Genomic DNA, 21,844 nt, shown 5'->3' with positions numbered 1-21,844 from the left:
TCCCACAGAAAACGGCTATGCCAGCACAGATGAGGAGATCTCAGAGTTCTCTGAGGGGAGGTGAGTTTACGAGCTGGCAGTGAGAGGCTGGCTCACAGCAGGTGCCTGGGGCTGGTGGGAGGAGTTGCCATAGGTCCCAGGGCTGAACCTCCTGAACTCTCTCTGCTTCTTCCTCAGCTTTTCCCAGTCGTTCACCATGAAAGGCTCTACCAGCCATGATGATTTCAAGTTTAAGGTGAGCCCCGCCGGCAGGCAGGCAGGCAGTGGATGCAGCAGGGCCAGCCTCCCCACAGCCCGTTTCCCACTTACTGTGGCACTGCTCCACCCTCAGCCACAACACAAGATTGTCCCCAGCTGGGTTGGAGGTGCCAAGAAAATTTAGCCTGGAATTTGGGGTTGTTCAGATATGTAACTTGTTACAGCCCATTTCTTCTGAGGTGGGTGGAAGGAGGGGGAAGTGGCTGGAGTCACCGCTAGCCTCTGTGGCCACCCTGCTAGCAACAGCACCAGAACCAGGGTCCCTGCATTCAAAAACATCACCTCCCCCCACCCCCCAGCGATTCTGCCCCACACGCTTGGTCAAAACCTAACTCGAAATGTCTGGTTACCTTACATACACACAGTTGATTCAACCATAGGAGAATCAGCAATGAGGAAGTTTACCTAACATCAAGGGATCAGTTTCACTAGACTGAACCAAGACATAGGGCTTATTAAGGAGACAAGGAGGGAGAACACTGCAGACTGGGAATAGCAAATTATGCATGGTTTTGGGGTAAACTGATGAGCTGGTGAGCAGCAGAGAAGTCAGGCTGGGCATTCTGTGTTTACGTAGTCCAACTAAGGGCAGTGAAACAATTTCAGTTTCTCTGGATGCTCCAAAGACCCTGAGAGTTTCGCCGTGGAGCACTGGTGATGTCTGCCTGGGTCCTTCCATCGGGTCCCCTACCTTAGGCCAAGATAGCACCATTTCTCTTGTTAGAATTTCTGGGCGGGCCGGGTGCAGTGGCTTACCCTGTCATCCTGGCACTTTGGGAGTCTGAGACAAGAGGATTTTGTGAGCCCAGGATTTCAAGACTAGCCTGGACAACATGGCGAGACCCCATCTCTACAGAAAAAAATTTTAAATTAGCCAGGTGTGGTGTCATGTGCCTGTAGTCTCAGCTGCTGGGGAGGCTAAGGTGGGGGGATCACATGAGCCTGGGAAGTTGAGGCCGCAGTGACCCATTTTGCACCACTGTACTCCACTTTTTTTAAGGCCGTGTCTCAAAAAAAAAAAAAAAAAAAGTAGGATTTCCCCTGGCTTCCCTTTATGTGCCGTGCCATTTGGGCAAGTGGATCCACTCTGTTCTTTCTTTCCCAGAGCGAGCCCAAGCTGTCTGCCCAAATGAAAGCTGTGTCGGCCGAGTGCCTGGGGCCCCCACTGGATATCTCCACCAAGAACATCACCAAGTCCCTGGCCTCCCTTGTGGAGATCAAAGAGGATGGCGTGGGCTTCTCCGTCCGAGACCCCTATTACCGGGACAAGGTCTCTCGCACTGTCAGCCTGCCTACCCGGGGCAGCACTTTGTAAGGACGGGAGCAGGAATGTGGATTGGGGTGGGGGTGGATTTGCGTCTGGACCTCACTGGACTCTTCTGTTCCAGCCCCAGGCAGTCTCGAGGCACAGAGACATCCCCGCTGACGAGAAGGAAGTCCTACGACCGAGGGCAGCCCATTAGGTGAGAACATGTTCTAGAATCCGCTCTGGAGTCACCACCAGTCTAGTCCTTGGGTACATGAGAGGCTGTGATGTTCTGCTCTGTAGATTACCTTGCGTGGTGTAAGCTGGGCCAGCTTACCTGAGCCATTCGGCTTCACCCAGTGGTCCCTTCCCCACCCTGTCAGGTGTGGACTCAAGAAATGGGCCAGGCGTGAAGGCCCACACCTGTAATCCCAGCACTTTGGGAGGCTGAGATGGCCAGATCACTTGTGCCCAGGAGTTCAAGACCAGCCTGGCCAATATGGTGAACCATCATCTCTACTAAAAATATAGAAATTGTCCAGGCACAGTGGTGCATGCTTGTAATCCCAGCTACTCGGGAGACTGAGGCATGAGAATGATTTGAACCTGGGAGGCAGAGATTGCTGTGAGCCGAGATTGTGCCACTGCACTGCAGCCTGGGTGACAGAGACTCTGTCTCCGAAAGAAAGAAGAAAGAAAAGAAAAAGAAATGTAATCTCTGTAACATACCTTAAACCGCATAGCCGAGCCAGAAGCTGGAAACGGCTGCTGTGCACCCAACACAGAGGGCTTTGGAGTGGCTTGGATTGGTCATTACACTGATGTGCTTCAGCCCTTTTTCATGACCATGGGTTCTGGGGAGCTTTCAGGTCTTTTTAAGGCCTTATTGTGTGAGAGGAGATTAGAAATTCCAAGGAAAAAAGAGATCAATGCAGAATGGCAGGGAAGTCCCCAGCCGGTCACCTGCATGCGGGCCAGGCCCACAGAGCAAGAGGTTTGGTGGCGCGCAGCTAGATAGTGGGAAAGCAAGGGCTCAAGATGGTCTCTTGCCACCTGCCTTAGTGGGGGGCAGGAGGATTGTTTTCTTTTTGGAGATAGGGTCTCACTCCATCACCCAGGCTGGAGTGCAGTGACCCTGATCGTGTCACTGCAGTCTCCGCCTCCCAGGCTCAAGCGATCCTCCTGTTTCAGCCTCTCAAATAGCTGGGACTACAGGTATACACCACCATGCCTGCATAATTACTTTACTTGTGGAGTTGAGGTCTTACCTTGTTGCCCAGGCTGGTCTCGAACTCCTAAGTTCAAGCAATCCTCCCACCAAGGCCTTTCAATTTACTGGGATTACAGGCATGAGCCACCGCACCTGGCCACAAGTACATTTTAACGAATAGGTGACTTCCCAAATATGGAATCTGTGAATGATGAGGATCGATGCTTAAAGACAGCATCCAGGAGCTTAGCTGGGAGTTGAGCTCTGAGAATACTGCACAGCCGGCCCTGCCCCACAGGCCTCACAGCCCTGACAGAAGGTGGAAGCCCAGCACCAGGTGCGGGCCTGTGGACAGGGATGGTCACTAACAGGCTGCCCTCCGTCCCGACCCACCAGGTCCACAGATGTGGGATTCACACCCCCGTCGTCCCCTCCCACTCGGCCCCGCAATGACCGCAATGTCTTCTCTCGTCTCACCAGTAATCAGAGCCAGGGGTCAGCGCTGGACAAGTAAGCAGGGCAGAGGGGTGAGGAGGGAGGGCACCGAGGTGGCAGTGGGGAGCACGTAGACACTGCTTGCTGGAGGAGGGCTCAGGCGGCCAAGCCGACCCCAGCCTGAAGTTCCAGCCCCTCCCAGAGAAACACCAGCAGAGGGCACCAGAGAAATGCCCTGATGCCCTCTCCTGGCATTTCTCTCCTTCCTGTACTGACCAGGAGCCGCTCTCCTCCCCTCAGCATGCTGGGCCCTCAGGAGAGGGCAAGAAGGAGGCCGCAGGGATTGGGGCTGAGCAGTTAGGCAGGCTAGCCGCGTGGGGCAGGTGCCCGAGGGCTCTCCAGAGCTGCCCTTTAATCACCTCTGCTCTGCTTTGAGTCTGCTCTGAAGCCCCTTCCTTCAGCTTCAACCACTCCACTCTGTGCACTCTCCCAGAAGAAAGAGACCAGACCAGACCCCCAGACTGCCTTCCTAAGGCAGGTGCAGGTCCACCTATATTCACAGCTCCTGATACGAGTCTCTGATGACTAACGCTGTGGTCTGTGTTAGCCGCCGCTGCATCTAGAAGGCACTCGCCCTGTGCTTTACAACCTGCTTTCATATATGTGACTTCATTAGGCTAAGAAACAACAACGCGAATTGTCTTCCCTAGTTCACACAAGAGGGAACGAGGCTCAAAGAGGGAGCCAGGGACGTTCACCTAGAAAGTGGCAGGATTGCAGTCACAGCCCGGGACTTCCAGCTCCTGCCTGCTGTGCCTCAGGACAGGGGAGGACCCTGTTCTCCATGTCCTGCTCTGGGCTTTCCAGCGTTGCTGGGCTTACCCTGGCCCTACTTTGCTCTCTCCAGCCCCCAAGAGGGCTCCTCTCTTAGATTACTGAAAGCTTCCCTACCCCAGGGTGACAGTGCTGTGTCATTCAGGGGAGATTCAGACTAGAAAATACTTGTCCTTGTACCTAGTGCCTGACACTCACCCTCCTCACCTTCCCACAGAAATGCCCCTTCCTGGGTCAAAATACTACTCGATGAATGCTGAGCCCAGGAAGCAGAGCCCTGCAGACCTAGCACCCCAGACACCTCCTGCTCCAAACCCATCTTGGTTCAGCCTGCTGTAGGGGGAGCCAGGGACCACGCCTAGCCCATCTCCATGTTGTTAGAATCAACAGGTCCCCGTTTTGGAAGGATTGGGGTAGGACTGCCCATCCCAGCTTGGTGGTCTTCTGGAAGCCTTGGTCTTATCCGGCGGTCCAGGTGCATGCACAGAGCCTGTGCATGACGCCGAGCCAACTTCTAGGCACTGCCCAGTGGGCCCCCGGGGGACAGTGGGCTTTTTAAATAAGTGAGCCCCTGAGGAATTGCTGGAAGAAGCCAGCTCCCAGGGAGGGGTAGAATCAGGCATGGCTTCCTTCAGCCTTGGGCAGGTACAAGCATTGCTGGGGTGGGGTGGGTGCCCCCAGCTTGTGCAATGGGGCAGCCAGAGAGCTTGGAACCAGCAAACAGCCCCGGAGCCGTCTCCCCACGTGTGGAGCTGGTGCTCCCACGTCTCCCCATGGCCCCCTCCTCGCTCCTCCCCTGCCAGCCAAGAGACCCTGATGGCCCACTCCTGGGGGAGAGTCCCAGGTCCCAGGCCAGTCCCCTTGCCTCCTCCCCTGCTCTCCTGAGGCCCTCACTCCTCTGCCTCTCTCCACTCCCCTGGAAGAGAATAACCTGCCCTCTGACCTCCCCACGCTGCTGCCGCCTTTGCGTCCCTGTGTGTGCGTCTCCTCTCACCCCCTAATCCAGCTAATTTTCTGCCCTCCCCAGGTCTGATGACAGCGACTCCTCTTTGTCGGAGGTCCTGAGGTACACACAGAACGTCTCTCGTGTTTGCTCCCCACTCTTGCTCTCGGCACCCTCTCTTCTCTGCCTCTTGCAGCACCCCTCCCGCCTGACACCCGTGTCCTCAGCATGCAGCCCCTCCACTCCCCTCCCTGCCGAACCCCTCTCCAGACCTGTCCCTGTCCCCAACCCCATGGTTCCTCCCTCTCAGGGTGGCCACAAGGCCTTGGACTGCGCCGGCTGGAGCTGGGGGCTTGGGGAGGGCGCAGAGTTGCTTGTCGCAAGCCCTATTCTCTTCTCCCTCCTCACCTGGGCAGGGAGGGGGTGCAGCATGGAGGCTGGGTGATGCTGGGCTGGGCTGAGTGCTCCACGACTGGAAGGCAGGGGACATGCTAGGGCCACTCCTTTTGCGAGTGCCGGTGGTGTGCTCTGGGTCCTTTGATTACCTCAGCTTGTGCTGGGGGTGAGCTCTTCAGACATTGGCTCTGGGAGGGGCATGAAGGGGGCAGTGCCCCTTGCCCACACCCCTTGGTGCGCACAGATGTGTGGGTTCCTCCCCTCCCTGCAGCCTATGGGTTGGCTGGAGGCCAGTTCTCTTAGCCGGCCCAGCACAACACCCCACAATGAGGAGCAAGACTCAGGACCTGGGGCCCGAGCCCCTGACAAGCCAGGGGCCCCTCATGATCTGAGAGCTTCCTCGGCTCTCCTGGCAGGCTGTCTCCACTCCGTGAGCCTCCAGCCCTGGGTGTTGACATCAGGCTTACTGCGGGTCATGAGGCTTTACCGCCGCAAGACGTTAGCCAGCTGGCCAGGCTGTCAGCAGGGGGGCGTGGTCCCTTTGACGCAGTTCCATGGCCATGCAGTGAGGCCAAACCAGGGTCAGAACGGGGCACCAGGGCAGCTTGGGGAGCTATTTGTGCATGTGTGGCACCCAGCTGGCAGCTAGATGTATCTGACCACCATCTTCAAGGGCGGGCCTGGCAGAGTCGGCGGGAGCTGTGTGAGAAGCGCCACGGGCAGAACGCTGATCATTTCAGTAGATCCTTGGCCACAGAGTCACGGTCAGGAGCAGCGTTCTCTGGGGAAAAACAGAGCTGGGATATATTTTCAGACATATATTTCTGAAAATGAGCCAGGGTCTCATCCCAGAAGTCCCTCACTGAGAAAAAAATCATCCTCAGAACCTCAGGAAGCTGGATGTGGCAAAATCTTCATGCTTGCGCCAGCCTCATTCCTGCTCCCCCAGTATCAGGGGAGCAAGGAGGTGCCGTGCCAGGTCTATGCAGCCCCATTCCAGAGAGTTCCAAACCTGCCCTGAAGCCAAGCCAGCTCCTAAGGGATTTAGCCCTTTATAAATTGCAGTCACAGGTTTGTCCCTGTTGGTCCAAAAGGGGTGTGTGTGTGTATGCACATGGCTCTCTGCTTGGAAGATGCCAGGCCCAGAGGCAGTCACTGGCAGAAGGGCTTATTGGGATCAGGGTGCATGGGGATGGTGGCCTGAGCACCCCTCCGTCTCTGCAGCCCTCCCTCGCACTTGTTCACTGAAGCAGCATGCAGCTTCTGGTGAGAGCTACAGGGCCCTGTTCCAGCCCCTGGGCCTCTGCCCTGCCCAACTGGGCCAGGTGCATTCACGTCTCAGGATCGGGTCAGGCAGCGTCAGGCGGGGACTCTGAGAACAGAGCCCATACCTCCTGCGCCTTCTAGCTGTGCCTCACACAGGGTTTGCTTCCCCAGAAGTGCTCAGCATGGCAGCTGACAGACTGCTGATTAAGACAGGCTGTCTCTACTCTGTAGCCTGTTCCCGGCTCTCAGACCTTGATGGAATTTGGCTAGAGTCCTTGAAGCCTCTGTTATTAGGCCCTCATCCCCTCCCTGCCCTGACCCCGTCCCACGCACGTGCCTCAATCAGCCTGGCCACAGACTCCCTGGCTGACGAGCGTGCCCTCTCTCCCTCTCTCTCGGGAAGGGGCATCATCTCCCCGGTTGGAGGAGCCAAGGGTGCACGGACGGCCCCGCTGCAGTGTGTCTCCATGGCTGAAGGCCACACCAAGCCCATCCTCTGCCTGGATGCTACAGATGAGTTGCTGTTCACAGGGTCCAAAGGTGCGTGGAACCCCAACTAGCAAGGTAGGGTCAGGGTCTCCTGCTCACCTCTGCTTCCGTTGTCAGAGTGGTCTGTGAAGGAGATAAAAACGTATCCTCCCAGGAGTTGAGGATATGGGGGTTGATTTGCTTGCTACCCTTGTTTCTTACCTTGGCTCAAGGCCCCCATCCCTTGCATCCTTGGCCAAGCCTTCCCTCACACCTGACCTGGCGGCTCCATCCAGACCTCCCAGGGAAACTTCAGGAAGCTTCTTGGGTACCCCGCCTGTACTTGCGCTCCTGACATCACCCCAGCTCATACAGCTAAGCACTCCCTGTCATCTCAGCAGCAGCACTCCACAAAGCCACATTCACCTAATTACAGCAACAGTGTCAAACATTTTACCAGCAGACAGGCCGGACATAGTGGCTCAGACCTGTGATGGCAGCACTTTGGGAGGATGAGGCGGGAGAATCGCTTGAACCCAGGAGTTTGAGACTACCTGGGTGGGCAACATAGTGAGACCCTGTCACTACAAAAAATAAAAAATTAGTCACAGTGACATGGGCCTGTAGCCCCAGCTACTCAGGAGGCTGAGGCGGGAGGATCGTTTGAGTCCAGGAGGTCAAGGCTGCCGTGAGCTGTGTTTGTGCGATTGCACTCCAGCCCGGGCAACAGAGCAAGACCCTATCTCAATAAGTAAATATATAAATAAATTATTTATTTACTTTTCATTCATTCGTTCATTCTTTTACCAGCAGAAAGAACTAGTCTGTCATAGACACGCATACTAGAAACACAAGCATAAACAGCTCTCTACGGCAATATAGATAGCTGTCAATCTAAGTGTGATTGATTGATTCCACGTTTTCCCATAACATTTGCTTGTACTGGTTCATTTAGTGTGTCAGCAATTAGCGTGTGGAGGAACAGGCACCATAAAGGCTTAAGAATTTTGTTTTAGCCCTGGACACCTTAGCAGGGTGGCTCACAGAACTCTGGTGTTGGTGGGAAGTGTGATTGAGGAACCCTGGTCTGAAGTTCTTAGAGAATTCTCTCTCCCCTGAGTTTTTTACGAGCACACACACATGCCAGTGAGCACACGTGTGCATGTTTCTTTCGGACCCGGAGCTCCGTCCTCTGGAGCTCTCTGGGTCCCTTTCCCCTACCCTGGCAGCCCCTGCAGAGGCAAGCTACGCCCCCTAGTGGCTGACTTCCCACCCCTCCCTGTGGCTTCCTCCCATCTCTCGCAGACCGAAGCTGCAAGATGTGGAACTTGGTTACGGGGCAGGAGATCGCGGCTCTAAAGGGCCACCCCAACAACGTGGTCTCCATCAAGTACTGCAGCCACTCAGGGCTTGTGTTCTCCGTGTCCACCTCCTACATCAAGGTGTGGGACATCCGGGACTCGGCCAAGTGCATTCGCACCCTCACGTGAGTACCCGCCGCGTACATCACAGTGGTGGGCTGCAGCAGGCCTGGTGGGGTGCCGATGCTCCCAGCCCGTGACCTACTCAGCACAGCACAGCCCGGCTACATGGGCACAAAAGCCATTCGCAGCCTATGAACTTGGCTTGACCCTGGGGTACGAGTTTGGGGGACAGCGTGTGGGGCGGGACCACTAGAGGAGTTTTTGGCCTGCCTGGCCTCCACCCACTGCCCAGTGCCCCAAGCCCTGCCTCTTGAAGTGTGTTAGATATCATGCTACGAATCTGAAAGGGGAGCTGAGGAAACAGGGCGAGCTCCTAAAGCCGTGCTGGGCACTGCCTGTGTGGGTTACCACCCAGCCACGGCCCTGAGCCCTGTCCCGACAGCCTCAGACACAGACACAGGGCAGGGGAGGCAGAACTGAGACCAAGAGCTTGTGGCACAAGTGGATTTTTAGCAAAAGTCACACTACATTCTCACATGAACATTGTAAGCCACAGCCTGCTAATTTGATCCTTAAAAAGTAAACCAGGCACAGTGGCTCACACCTGTAATCCCAGCACTTTAGGAGGCCGAAGTGGGTGGATCACAAAGTCAGGAGTTCGAAACCAGCCTGGCCAACACAGTGAAACCCCATCTCCACTAAAGATACAAAAAATTAGCCACACGTGGTGGCATACACCTGTAATCCTGGCTACTCGGGAGGCTGAGGCAGGAGAATCGCTTGAACACGGGAGGCAGAGGTTACAGTGAGCTGTTCACTCCTGCCTGGGTGACAGGGCAAGATTCTGTCTCAAAAAAAAAAAAAAAAAAAAAAAAAAAAAAAAAAAAAAAAAAAAAAAAAAAAAAAAAAAGTTGAAAAAATAAAAAGATGACTATGTTTGTGAGATGTGAACATGATATGAAATTCAAATCTTGGCATCCATAAATAAAGTTTTATTGGAACACAGCCAGGCTGGTTTACTTACTGCCTATAGCTACTGTTGTCTTTCCATGCCTGAGTTGAGGCTACACAACAGAGACCGTGTGATGTGTAGAGCCTAAATATTCACTATCCAACCCATACAGAGAAAGCCTGCCCACCTCTGTGAGGCACAGTACACACAGAAGACATGCTTGCTGTAGCTGTGATCTTTTTCCATGGCACCGGGGCTTGGAGTTCTCTAATTGCTAAGATCCCGGAGGTTACAGGGCTCCAGGGAGGTGCCATGCATGTATAATACAAGGGGTATAGTGCCCCCTGGAGGCAGCATTGGATTTGAAGCCACCAGAGTGGTGGACAGGCCTCGCAGGGAGTGAGGAGGCCTGATTCTCATCTTGGACCTGCAGAGAACTCCCTGGCTGTGTGATTCAGGGGCAGATCTTTCTGAACTTCTATGGGCCTCAAGTCCGCATCTGTAAAAGGAGGGGGTTGCACTCTCAGTGGTTCTAAAACTCCTTCCCTTCCTCGCCACCTTCTTCTTAGCAGAATCCTTTCCTGAAATCAGTGCTTGTGTAGATCCCTAATATAGTAAACAGCTGAAGGTGGAGAGTCTCTGCTGGAAGCAGGTCTTGGCCTGAGACTCCCTCAGCGACCTGTGATGACTGTACAGTAGAGATTTCCAGACTCCTCCCAGCCCTAATCACTGAGAATAGCCTCAGAGCAGTTTACTTTTTATTTTCATTTATTTTGAGATGGAGTTTCACTCTTGTCCAGGCTGAAGTGTAATGGTGTGATCTTAGCTCACTGCAACCTCTGCCTCCTGGGTTCAAGTGATTCTCTTGCCTCAGCCTTCCGAGTAGCTGGGATTACAGGCATGTGCCACCACGCCTGGCTATTTTTGTATTTTTAGTAGAGACGGGGTTTCTCCTTGTTGGTTAGGCTGGTCTTGAACTCCCGACCTCAGGTGATCCACCTGCCTTGGCCTCCCAAAGTGCTGGGATTACAGGCGTGAGCCACCATCCCTGGCCTTTTTTATTTTTTAGAGTCAGGGTTTTGCTCTGTCACCTAGGCTGGAGTGCAGTGGTGGCATCAGAGCCCACTGCAGCCTCGACCTCCTAGGCTCAAATAATCCTCCCGCCCCAGGCTCTTGAGTAGCTGGGACTATAGGTGCACACCACACACCTAGCTCATGTTTTTATTTTTATTCTGTAGAGACGGTGTCTCGCTATGTTGCCCAGGCTGGTCTTGAACTCCGGGGCTCAAGCAATTCTCTTGCCTCAGCCTCCCGGCTCAAATCAAATCTTTGCATTCATGCTTTGAGGCCACATATTCGGGTCCAGTCAACCAGAATGTCCTGTGGTGCCGGCGTTTCCCAAGCATCCCTCACATGTTGTAATGGTAGCAGCTAAACTTTACTGAGCACTTACTGCTTTCCAGACACTGGGTAAACCCTCAAGGGGTCTTTTGTCATCGAATACAGACAACAGCTCAATGAAGCAGATGCTGTAATTATTCCCAGTTTACAAACAAGAAAATACCCGCAGACAGCTTGATGCCAATGCTCATCCCTTTGTAGGCTGTGTGGTTGACCCATCAGTTCCTCTCAGATTGCTTTAGAATCAACAGGTATGATGATTTACTTATAACTCACTTCCTGTGTGACTTTGTACAAAACTTTTCTGTTTTTCTTTTTTTTTTTTNATTCTGTCTCAAAAAAAAAAAAAAGTAAACAGGCTGGGCACAGTGGCTCATGCCTAGAATCCCAGGTATTTTGGATGCCAAAGCAGGAGGATCACTTGAGGCCAGGACTGCGAGACCAGCCTCGGCAACATAAGGAGACCCTGTCTCTACAAAAAAAATTTTCAAATTAACCGAGCATGGTGGTACCCGCCTGTAATCCCAGCTACTCGGGAGACTGAAGTGGGAGGGTCGCTTGAGCCCAGGAGGTTGAGGCTGCAATGAGCCATTTTTGTGCCACTGCACTCCAGCCCGGGCAACAGAACAAGACCCTGTCTCAATCAATCAATCAATAAAGGAAACAGGATTTTTAGGGCAGTGAAATTTTTCTGTATGATGCTGTAATTGTGGATGCCCGTCATTATACATTTGTTCAAACCCACAGAATGTGCAACACCAAGAGTGAACCCGAACGTAAACCGTGGACTTGGGCAATAACCGTGTCTCAGCATGGGTTCCCAATCGAGACAGAGGCAGCTTTTGGTGGGGGATGTTGATAACGGGGAGGCCGTGCCTGTCGGGGGGTTCCGGCACGCGAGGAATCTCTGTATCTTATACTGTTTTGCTGGGAGCCTAACACTGGTCTAAAAAAAACAAAGTCTTTAAAAAAAAAAGTAAACAAGGCTGGGCACAGTGGCTTATATCTGTAATCCCGGCAGTTTAGGAGGCTGAGGTTGGCAGGTCACCTGAGATCAGGAGTTCGAGATCCTATCTCTACTAAAAATATATAATTAGCTGGGCATAGTGGTGCATGCCTGTAATCCCAGCTACTCGGGAGGCTGAGACAGGAGAATCGCTTGAACCCAGGAGGCGGAGTTTGCAGTGAGCCGAAATCACACCACTGCACTCCAGCCTGGACAACACGAGTGAAACTCCATCTCAAATAAAATAAAATAAACAGAATGGGTATAATCACCTCTTTTAGCTGATGAGGAAACTGAGACTGAGGGAGGTTGATTTCTGGAAGATCCAGGTTCACGCCCAGTCTCATGACTGAGCCTTACCATCTTTCCAAGCCAGTGACCAGGCACACAGGCAGGCCTCGTGGGGAGTTGACTCACCAGGACTGGAGTGGAGCTCTCCCCTGGGGCTCACTTATAGGAGAAGTTGTTGCTCTTCTCTGTCAGTCAACAAAGACTTCCTGGGCTGGGCATGGTGGCCCACACCTGTAATCCCAGTACTTTGGGAAGCTGAGGCGGGTGGAATGAGGAGATCAGGAGTTCGAGACCAGCCTGACCAACACGGTGAAACCCTGTCTCTACTTAAAATACAAAATTTAGCCAGGCATGGACAGGTGCCTGTAATCCCAGCTATTCAGGAGGCTGAGGCAGGAGACTCACTTGAACCTGGGAGGCACAGGCTGCAGTGAGCCAAGATTGCACCGCTGCACTCCAGCCTGGGCAACAGAGCGAGACAGGGTCTCAGGAAAAAAAAAAAGCCTTCCCGGAAGAAGTGGAGAAGTAGGCTACGTGGGCTGGTCTTAGTGAGGTTTTATTGGTTTCCTGGACTGTGCACATGGATAATTTTGATCTCTGGCCTTGCCTTTCTCCTTCTTGGGCAGGTCTTCGGGCCAGGTGACCTCAGGGGACGCCTGTGCCTCCACATCCACCCGTGCCATCACCAGTGCCCAGGGGGAGCATCAGATCAACCAGATCGCCCTCAGCCCTTCAGGCACCATGCTGTACGCCGCCTCGGGCAACGCCGTTCGCATCTGGGAGCTTAGCAGGTCAGCATGATACCTGGGCAAGGAGGAGGGCTTGGCATGCCCAGGCAAGGTCCCCAGGTCTCGGCTTGGGGGGACCCACCCTGGGGCAGATAGGACCTCAGCAACACCTTTACTCCCCCATGCTGCTGGGCCTGTGCCCTTCCAGTGAGACTGCTGGGATGCAGGGCAGCTCATGTCTAGATTCACGATCTTGCCTTGAGCTGGAGGGGAGCTTTGTTCTGGGGCAGACCCCCCACCCCAACCCAGAGTCCCCTCTAATTCACCAATCCCCGGCTGGGCCTCTTCCCGCTGCAGGTTCCAGCCTGTTGGCAAGCTGACTGGCCACATCGGTCCTGTGATGTGCCTGACAGTCACCCAGACGGCCAGCCAGCACGACCTCGTGGTTACTGGCTCCAAGGACCACTACGTTAAGGTATCTGGGGCTGCCTCGGCTCTGAGGCCGGGCGGGGGCTTGTCTTCCACTCTCCCCAGTCTTTGCCCTCTATTTCCTTGGGGGTACTCATGAAAAATTGTAAGACTTCGGGGGATGTCTGCTGAAGAAATCACCCCAAAGGAGGCAAGAATTTGTGTGCAGAAAGTTATAGATGGCAGCATTATTTTGTAACTGGTGAAAAATTCGTAATAACTTAGATGTTGAAGGGTAGAATAACCATCAAATGATGGAAAATCCACCTAATGGGATGCACTGCAGCTATTAAAATGATAAATACTCAACCAAACATGAAGTGTACAAGCAACACTCATTTGTTTGCGCTCTGATGACGCCATGGAAAACTGTCCAGATCCAGTCAGAAATGCAGGAAGCCGGCCAGGTGCAGCGGCTGACGCCTGTAATCCCAGCACTTTGAGAGGCCAAGGTGGGAGGATCACTTGAGGTCAGGAGTTTGAGACCAGCCTGGCCAACATGGTGAAACCCTCTCTCTACTAAAATATGAAACATTGGCCAGGCGTGGTGACGCATGCCTGTAGTCCCAGCTACTTGGGAGGTTGAGGCAGGAGAATCACGAGCCTGGGAGACAGAGGTTGCAGTGAGCTGAGATCGTGCCACTATACTCCAGCCTGGGCAACAGAGGGAGACTCTGTCTCCAACAAAAAAGAAACTGGAAGGAAGCAGGGTTTTCAGGGGTGGTGGGACTGTGATGAATATTTTACTAAAAAATGAAAGAATTCTAGAGGGAGGCTCACACCCCGAACCCGCCTTAGCAGCTGCCTGTTCGGCTGTGTGGTCTCAGCGTGATGAGCTGATTCACCCCTGCGTCACTTGAGTTGGTCTCCTCCCACCCCTGCCCGAGTGTCCATGGGAAGGGTCATGACCTGAACCTTCAGTGTTCCCAGTCCCTTGGAAGCAGCAGCCCCACCTCCAGAGCCCTAGCCTTCGGGGAAGCGCCTCTCCCCAGAGGGCAGTGGCTGCCACCCTAGCCAGACTCCTGGGTCGTCAGGCCTCTGGGTCCGCAGTGCTGCCGGCCCTGCCTTCCCTCCTCCCTCCTGGCCCCTCCTCCCGCAGCTGTTCGAGCTGGGCGAGTGTGCGACGGGCACCATCGGCCCCACTCACAACTTTGAGCCCCCGCACTACGACGGCATCGAGTGTCTGGCCATCCAGGGAGACGTCCTGTTCAGCGGCTCCCGGGATAACGGCATCAAGAAGTGGGACCTGGAGCAGCAGGAGCTCATCCAGGTAGGGAGGAGGGTCTCGGGCACACTCGGGTGGGTGGTTCCTGAGCCCAGGCAGGGCCTTGGAGACCCTGGGGCCGGACTCACAGATCCCCAGCCCAGATGGCTTTCAGAGCTCCCCAAGCCCTCCTGTTCTTCCTCTTCCTCCTCTGTCTCCAACCTCCCTTGCCTACCCTCGGCCTCTCCTGATGCCCCATCTCCCCCTCAGGCAGCCTGCGTTCAGAAAAGCCTTTGCCCTCAGCTCTTGGGTTTAAAAGTGAAGCTCAGTTACCCCGTTCCTTTCCTGGGAGCGTTTGTGTTTTAGCCTGACCCACGTGAGGGCTGAAGGTTCTCTGCCAGGGCAGGATCTCAGGCTTGAACCTGGAAAGCAGAGCAAAGGGACCCATCTATGGTCCCCTGAAGCCCACAGTACAGGCCACCCCAGCATGGCTCCTGGAACCAGTGTCGCCTGCCTTTGGCAGGTCTACAGGCTGGGTGAGCCTGGAAATAGCTCTACTACTAGCAAGAGGGGCCCTGGGGCAGGTCCTCTCCCTCGCAGACCCCCAGCCCTCACCAGCCCCGATCCTCCCGCAGCAAATCCCCAACGCGCACAAGGACTGGGTGTGCGCCCTGGCCTTCGTCCCAGGCCGCCCCATGCTGCTGAGCGCCTGCCGTGCAGGCGTCATCAAGGTCTGGAACGTGGACAACTTCACGCCCATCGGTGAGATCAAGGGCCACGACAGCCCCATCAATGCCATCTGCACCAATGCCAAGCACATCTTCACAGCCTCCAGGTGGGTGCTGGACAGAGAGGTCTGCCTCTGCTCCCCCTCATCTCCTGGTGTGGGCAGGGGAGGCTGGGAGGCTTAGGGCCCTGCAGCTGTCCCCACAGGCTCAGTTCACAGAGCAGATTCCACGTGGCCTCATCTGCATACCTAGCCTGTGCCAGCCTTCACTGGATGCCCACCATGTGCTGGGCGTTGTGCTAGGCAGGGGAGGAGGAAGGTACTGGGCCCCGGGCCAGGCCTTGCCCGCTTGTCTCCACGCCTTTCCTACCCTCCCACCTGCCCTGGCTGTCTTCCTGGTCCAGGTATCTCTCAGAGCACAGAGCAGCCCTGCCAGCCCTCAGACCAGGCCTCTTACACCCCCAGCTCGCCCCTGCGTGGGGAGCACCAGGCCCTCTGTCCCATGGGGTGCTGCTCAGACGGCTTTCTTTCTTGTTCCGACTTTTTCCCTTCTCTCCCTTCCCCTTCTTATCTCCTCCTGCCTCCTGCTCTGTCCTCGCCTCTCTCCGCCCACAGTGACTGCCGGGTAAAGTTGTGGAATTACGTCCCTGGACTCACCCCCTGCCTTCCTCGCCGAGTCCTGGCCATAAAGGGCCGCGCCACCACCATGCCCTGACCCTCCCCATCTCTCCCCGTCTCCTCTCTCACTCTTCCCCTCTTTCCTTTTCCCTCTCTTTCCCCACTTCGATCTGAGCTGCTTCTTAACGGTATGAGATTATTTTACTCCTCCTTCTTCCTCTCCCTTCCTGTCCTGCCTGGCCCAGAGAGGTGCCCCACCCATCCCTCCTGCTCCCACCATCCTCCCCCGAGCATGAACAGTGGGACAGGCCCCAGGAGATGGGTGCCAGGGAGCAGGGAGCAGAGCAGGGAGCCTTCAGGCCTGGACAAAACAAAACACCAAAAAAAAAAAAAAAAGAAAACCCATGACAAGGCTCCCCTGGGGGCCTCTGAGTGCACTGGCCTCTCCATCTGCCCAGCGCCCCACCACCTGCAGCCCACCTCCCCATAAGCGATGCTTGCCTCCCAGCCCCAGCCACATTTGGGGAGTTTGGGGAATCCAGTGCATCCTCTACTTTTGGGGGCAGACAGCCAAGCCCACTACAAGAGCTGACCCACACCCCCCAACTTTGTCCTCCACCCCAGTGACCTGACGGTGAAGCTCTGGAGTGTCCGGCGGTTACCGCACAGCATCCCACCCTAGGAGTGAGGTCAGAGGGATGCCCCTGGACCCTCGACCCCAGCAGCCTGGACAGCATGGAAGGGAAGCTGTGACCTGGCAGATGGGGCCGGCTGCCCTGGGGACAGAGGGCGTGGCCCCCACTCCTGCCCTCCTCCCTCTCCCTTGGCCTTCCCACAGGACACTGTTCCCTCCGTCCGTCCCCTGCTTCTCAGGAGCCTCGGGGTGAGAGAGAGGCTGGGGTGGAAATTAAGCTGTGAAGCCAAAGGGCGTTATCTCTCCTTGTTCCTCTCCCTGCAGTCCTGGCCACATTGTCTCCTGCTGAACCGGCTCTGCCCCCTTTCCAGGCCTTTGGCCCAGAGGTGGGGCCCGGTGTGGAGGCGCAGCAGCCGGGCCCCATCCCGCCCTCCGAGGAGCTGGCCTCCCCGCATCTCCCAGCCCAGCCTCTAGAGTCACTGCACCTGCCTCTGAGCCCAAAAAGATAGTCCTCAGGTAGCTAAGGAAGCCAGGTGTGGGCGGCTGGGCCTTGCAGCTAACCCTTAACCTCTGGCCACCCACAGAGAGTCCCAGCTGGCCCAGCAGTTCCCAACATCCCTTCAGAGGGGGCCAAGGTGGAGCTGCTAGAAAGATTCCTTTGGGGAGATGGTCAGAAATACTTCAGTTATTTATTTTTTTTTATTTTCGTTTTTTGCTGTTGCCTCCTGGAAACTGACTTGAAGTTTCTTCCCACATATTCTTTCCCTCAGCTCTTGGGGGCCAGAAATCCCAAAGGGAGTCCGCTGCCCCGGCCCTCCAGGGCCGCCTCCTCTGCTTTGCGGAGAAGGGAACGGTTCCTTCGACTCTGCAGCCCCCAACACAGCCCCCAGGGAGCCTTCTAGCTTACCCTTGGCCTCTAGGCCGCCTGACGCTCAGTGCCTTCCTCCGTCCTGGGGCCTGGCACCTGTACTGGGCAGCCTTACACCAGCCATGCCCATGGCACCACATGTGTCTTCTCACTCTCAACATCTCGTGCCCAGCGCCCCCCGGGGAAGGCGGGGACGCTCACCCCATAGCCCAGGCCTCAGGGTTCTGCCCCAGAATCCTGCGTGGGCCATGTAGGAAGCAGCATGGGGGCTGTGTCTGCTGGGAGGCAGCTCAGATGGGGAGGATGGCCCAGCACTCTGGTCCCTGTCCTCCCCGGCCCTCCATTCCCCCACTGGGCCAGGCACATGTGCTGGGCACTGCGCTAGGCAGGGGAGGAGGAAGTCTCTCCAGCTTCTCTCTCTCTGGTTATTCAGGAGACACATTCTCAGCCTTAAAGATGGCATGGAGCGCAGGCCCTCCCTTGCAGATGATCGAGGAAGAGGGAGTTGGCAGTTTCTCTGCCCCAGGGCTGGAAACGCTGAGCTCCAGGGAGGTTGCTAAATCAGTGTTCAGGCACCCCCTGTTGGGGAAACTCTGGAATTACAGAAGTGGGCCTTGGGAGGGACTAAGCTCCATCCCTCTCCCCTGCCCCACCCCCACCCAAAGCCACCCACCCTGTTTTTCCGTTGCTTCACTGGTCTTGTGCTTCCTGGCTTCAGTCTGGGAGCCAGGAGCAAGCCCCCACTCCCTTCAGAGGACGCAGTGATGTTTGAGCTCTCAGGAGGTGGCTCTGTGTTTTCGCCCATGGCTCCTCTCCGTCTTCGGCCAGGGAACCTGGAGCCCTCTCTATGTAGTGCCCAGTGTTGGGGGGAGGCAGGCCCAGTGGAAGCTGTGTGAGGCCTGGTCGCTTCCCCGTGCCCTCCTCCGAGCGGCCACGGAGTCGAAGAAGGCTGACCTGCTGGCGCTGGCCCTGCTGGATGTGGTATTGAAGTCTGGGGCAGCTAATGGCAAGAAGGAGACCCCCTCGGAGGCTGGTCTCCCGGGACCTGCACAGTCTGTCTGCAATGACTGGAAATCCTTCTTCCTCTGGCCACCCTGGAGGTGCTGGGCGACCCCTTTAGCTCCGAGATGTGGCCGCAAATCTCTTCCCATTCCTCTCCGTCCTTCCCCACCTGAACAGAAAGTTTTGACCTTGCAACCTGTAAGAAAGAATCCGTCCGCATGACTGTTTACAAGCTATAGAAACACATAAGACTCTGTCCCCCGAGCTCCCGCACGGGCCGGGGACGCCCCCCCGGGGTGACTGCACTGTAGTTGCAAGGCCTGGCCTTGCACCCCGTGTGATCTTTTGGCCCCGCGAGAGGTGCTCATCATCATTGCCCATTTTCTGCTGTTTCCCATGGGTCAGCTACCTCACAGCGGGGCGGACTCTGCTGTCCTGCCAAGTGTCATTGACTCTCTAAACTTGAAGTCCTTCAGGAGCCCTGAGCCCAACATCCCTGAGACACCCCGAGTTGTGCTCCATGAGAGTTGGAGTCTCTGCCCACTCAGGGATGTCCAAGGTCCATAGTTAGGGGGCAGGCCCCCAGCTCCACTCACTGCATAAGCACCCAAGTGTTGGAAGCACAAAATGGTCGCGACGTGAGCACAACGGCAGGGTCCTGCAGGCACACTCAGGAGGCTCCTCCCAGCCTGGCTCTGTCCAAAGTGAGGTTGGGGACGGCCATGTCTGGGACAGGGGTCTGTCCTTGCTCAGACCAGGTCTTGGCCCATGGCTTGTCCTAATTCTGGGATTCGTCACCTTACTTCGTGCCCTTCTGTGCCCATCTTAAGACTTGAGGCTGAGCCCCGTCAGGCCCAGCCACATCTTTACACCGTGGGAGCAGGAGTAAAGTCCTCTCTAAACCCCGCCCCCCAAATCTCTGACTGCCTGAGTTCAGGCTGAGCCCTAGCCCTAGTGAGCCTAAAGAGCTTAGACTCAGATTCCCTGTCTCCTGGGTCAAGCCCCGCTCCGTGCTTGTGAAGCTTCTGAGCGGGTTCCCCGGATAGAAGGTGTCTTCATCCTCTCTGCCCTTGGGCCTCTTCAGCACAGTCCTGTGCCAGGGCCCCTTCCTCACCATCAGCCACATCAGTATTTGCTTTCCTGTGAGTGACTAACTCCTCTGAGGCAGCCGGAACTCTCAAAGGCAGCACCTGGAGTTGCCCTGCAAGATTTCCCAGGAAGGAGGAAAGTCTGGGAGGAGGAGGCTGGCACACCTGAGCCTTTGAGGTGGTCAGCCCCTTAGGAAGGGACAGCTGTGGGTCCGGGAGCGGCCTCACCCTAGACCCAGCCTAGGAAACCCTTCACCCTCAGCTGTCCAGCCCTGCTGCCAGTCTGGGGCTGTGTGGCCTGGGCAGAGGGCAGTTTAAAGCACAAAACTGCATGGGGGAAAGGCGAGGCCGCTGGGACTTTCTTCTGTGCCTGATGTGGTGAAGTTAGGGAACCTCACGCCACTTTGCCCTGCCAGCTCTCCGCATCCCCGATGTCCGGGCTGGGAGCAGGCATAGCCCCTGGCTGTTGCTTGTGCCCAGTCTGTTCGCCATTGTGTGTGTGTGGGCAGAGGCCACCCTGCAGGAGCAGTGCGTTTCTCCTTACAGGCTGTCCCGGACCTGTGGGGTGTGTCGCTTTGCCATCCCAAACAGGCAGCTGTGCTGCTCTCTTCCCTTGGCATAGCCTCCTGGTCAGCGGCCGCTGCCCCACAGGCCTTCCTGGGCCTGGCCCTCCTCTCCCGACTCCCAGATCCTTCCCTGCCCTCATGTGCGAGGACAGATTGTGCAGGGAAAGCTCTGTTTCTTTGATGTCTTTGTTTTGCCCCCTGCCCCATCCCCAGGACTCATGATCTTGAAGCCCCCACCACACCCTAGTTGAGTCCTGTGAACTGTGTCCTGAGGGCCTTGCAGGGAAATAGGAAGTAGAAACTGCTCCACAAAGAGCCGAGGGTCAGAGAAGACCCCTGAGATGAATCGGGGCCCTGCCCTGCCACCAGCTCTTCCAGTAATCGCGCCCTGCCCAGGCTTCAGGGTTTCATCCGGCTCCTGCCGTCCCCCAAGATGTGGCTGGCACAAGGTGTATATATGTTTTGTACCTCTGCCGATGGCTGTACATAGTGTATGAAATTATTTAAGCCTCATGTTGTACATTTCTGTTCCTAGATTGGATGTGAATGTTCTAAGTTGTCATAAATAAAACTTGAATGACCAATGTCTGTGGAGCCCCCTCTGGGGGTCTGCTGACTTTTGGCTGGGGCCTCTGGAGAGGGAGTGGGTTGTGGAGTGGCGGGGTGAGTGGGTTGCGGGGTGGCAGGGTGAGTAGGTGGCGGGGTGGCGGGGTGAGTGGGTTGCGGAGTGGCGGGGTGAGTGGGTGGCAGGGTGGCGGGGTGAGTGGGTTGCGGGGTGGCGGGGTGAGTGGGTACAGCAGGTCGCTGGGGCTGGGCCCAGCCTGATGAGAACTTCCTGAGCTGTGAGTTTGGGGCTTCACCAGTTAGGAAGCGGAGAGCTTTGAGAGTGTCACATTCTCCCCCAAGCTCCTGATACTGCCTCCGGGGACTGGTGCAGCAGCCAGGAGAGTGGGCAGCAGCATTTCTGGCCCACCTACTCTATTCTAGGCACTGTTCAGAGCAGTTTTCATTGTGTCTACACTGCCCTCTGTGACAGGTAACAGTATCATTTTATGAAATGAGAAAGTCTCAGGATGGAAGTGATTTACCCAGCATCACAGCTGGTAAGGACAGAGCCAGGATCTGCATCTAGAGCTGCCTGGCCACAGCAGCCTTTGCCTTTGGCTAATGTAACACATGCCTCCCTAGGCCTGCGCTGCGCTGTGGTGCAGGCAGACATGTCTCAGTCCCTTGCCACTTATGGAAAGAAGGCAAGACTATAAAAAGATCATAGGAGAAAACAGCTCCGCAAAGGTCATTGTTATTATTTAATAGAGATGGGGTCTCACTATGTTGCCCACGCTGGTCTCAACTCCTGGGCTCAGGCCCTCCTCCCATCTCAGCCTTCCAAAGTGCCGGGATTACAAGAGTGAGCTGCCATGCCTGGCCAGGATTTTTTTTCTAGATCAGTGCTTTTCAGTCTAAGAACCTATATTCCCTTTTGATAACCACGAATTGTTTCACCAACTCCCAGAGATTCCAGCCCATCCCCTTGGCAGAGAGGCCCCTCGGGGAGAATCCACATCTTCATCACAGCCCGTGACTGATTAAAAAGCTTAACTTCTGACCAGGCACAGTGGCTCACGCCTGTAATCCCAGCACTTTGGGAGACTGAGGCAGGCGGATCACGAGGTCAGGAGATCGAGACCATCCTGGCTAACACGGTGAAACCTCGTCTCTATAAAAAAAATACAAAAAATTAGCCAGGCGTGATGGCATGCACCTGTTGTCCCAGCTACTCAGGAGGCTGAGGCCGGAGAATCACTTGAACC

General features: G+C 55.6%; 1 protein-coding gene across 4 annotated transcripts in view; it reads left to right on the top strand.

The window, feature by feature from the left end:
- KIF21B (kinesin family member 21B) overlaps positions 1–20,621 on the top strand; it is a 54,761-nt gene extending 34,140 nt beyond the window's left edge. Inside the window, exons 23-35 of one of the 4 annotated variants that reach the window (XM_017499405.2) lie at positions 9–60; positions 178–235; positions 1,364–1,569; positions 1,647–1,721; positions 3,111–3,224; positions 5,011–5,049; positions 6,992–7,128; positions 8,362–8,542; positions 12,757–12,921; positions 13,216–13,333; positions 14,426–14,596; positions 15,166–15,365; positions 16,500–20,621. In XM_017499405.2, coding sequence (XP_017354894.1) covers positions 9–60; positions 178–235; positions 1,364–1,569; positions 1,647–1,721; positions 3,111–3,224; positions 5,011–5,049; positions 6,992–7,128; positions 8,362–8,542; positions 12,757–12,921; positions 13,216–13,333; positions 14,426–14,596; positions 15,166–15,365; positions 16,500–16,557 — 1,574 coding nt within the window. In that variant the 3' untranslated portion in view covers positions 16,558–20,621. Of the gene's footprint in view, positions 1–8; positions 61–177; positions 236–1,363; positions 1,570–1,646; positions 1,722–3,110; positions 3,225–5,010; positions 5,050–6,991; positions 7,129–8,361; positions 8,543–12,756; positions 12,922–13,215; positions 13,334–14,425; positions 14,597–15,165; positions 15,366–15,872 lie in introns of all 4 variants that reach the window. The other 3 variants (XM_017499403.2, XM_017499406.2, XM_017499404.2) reach the window with 3 other exon arrangements.
- Positions 20,622–21,844: the final 1,223 nt, after the last annotated feature.

Source organism: Cebus imitator, unplaced genomic scaffold (genome assembly GCF_001604975.1).
Source record: "Cebus imitator isolate Cc_AM_T3 unplaced genomic scaffold, Cebus_imitator-1.0 Scaffold257, whole genome shotgun sequence".
NCBI classification, from domain to species: domain Eukaryota; kingdom Metazoa; phylum Chordata; class Mammalia; order Primates; family Cebidae; genus Cebus; species Cebus imitator.
This window is presented reverse-complemented; position numbering and strand designations above follow the sequence as displayed.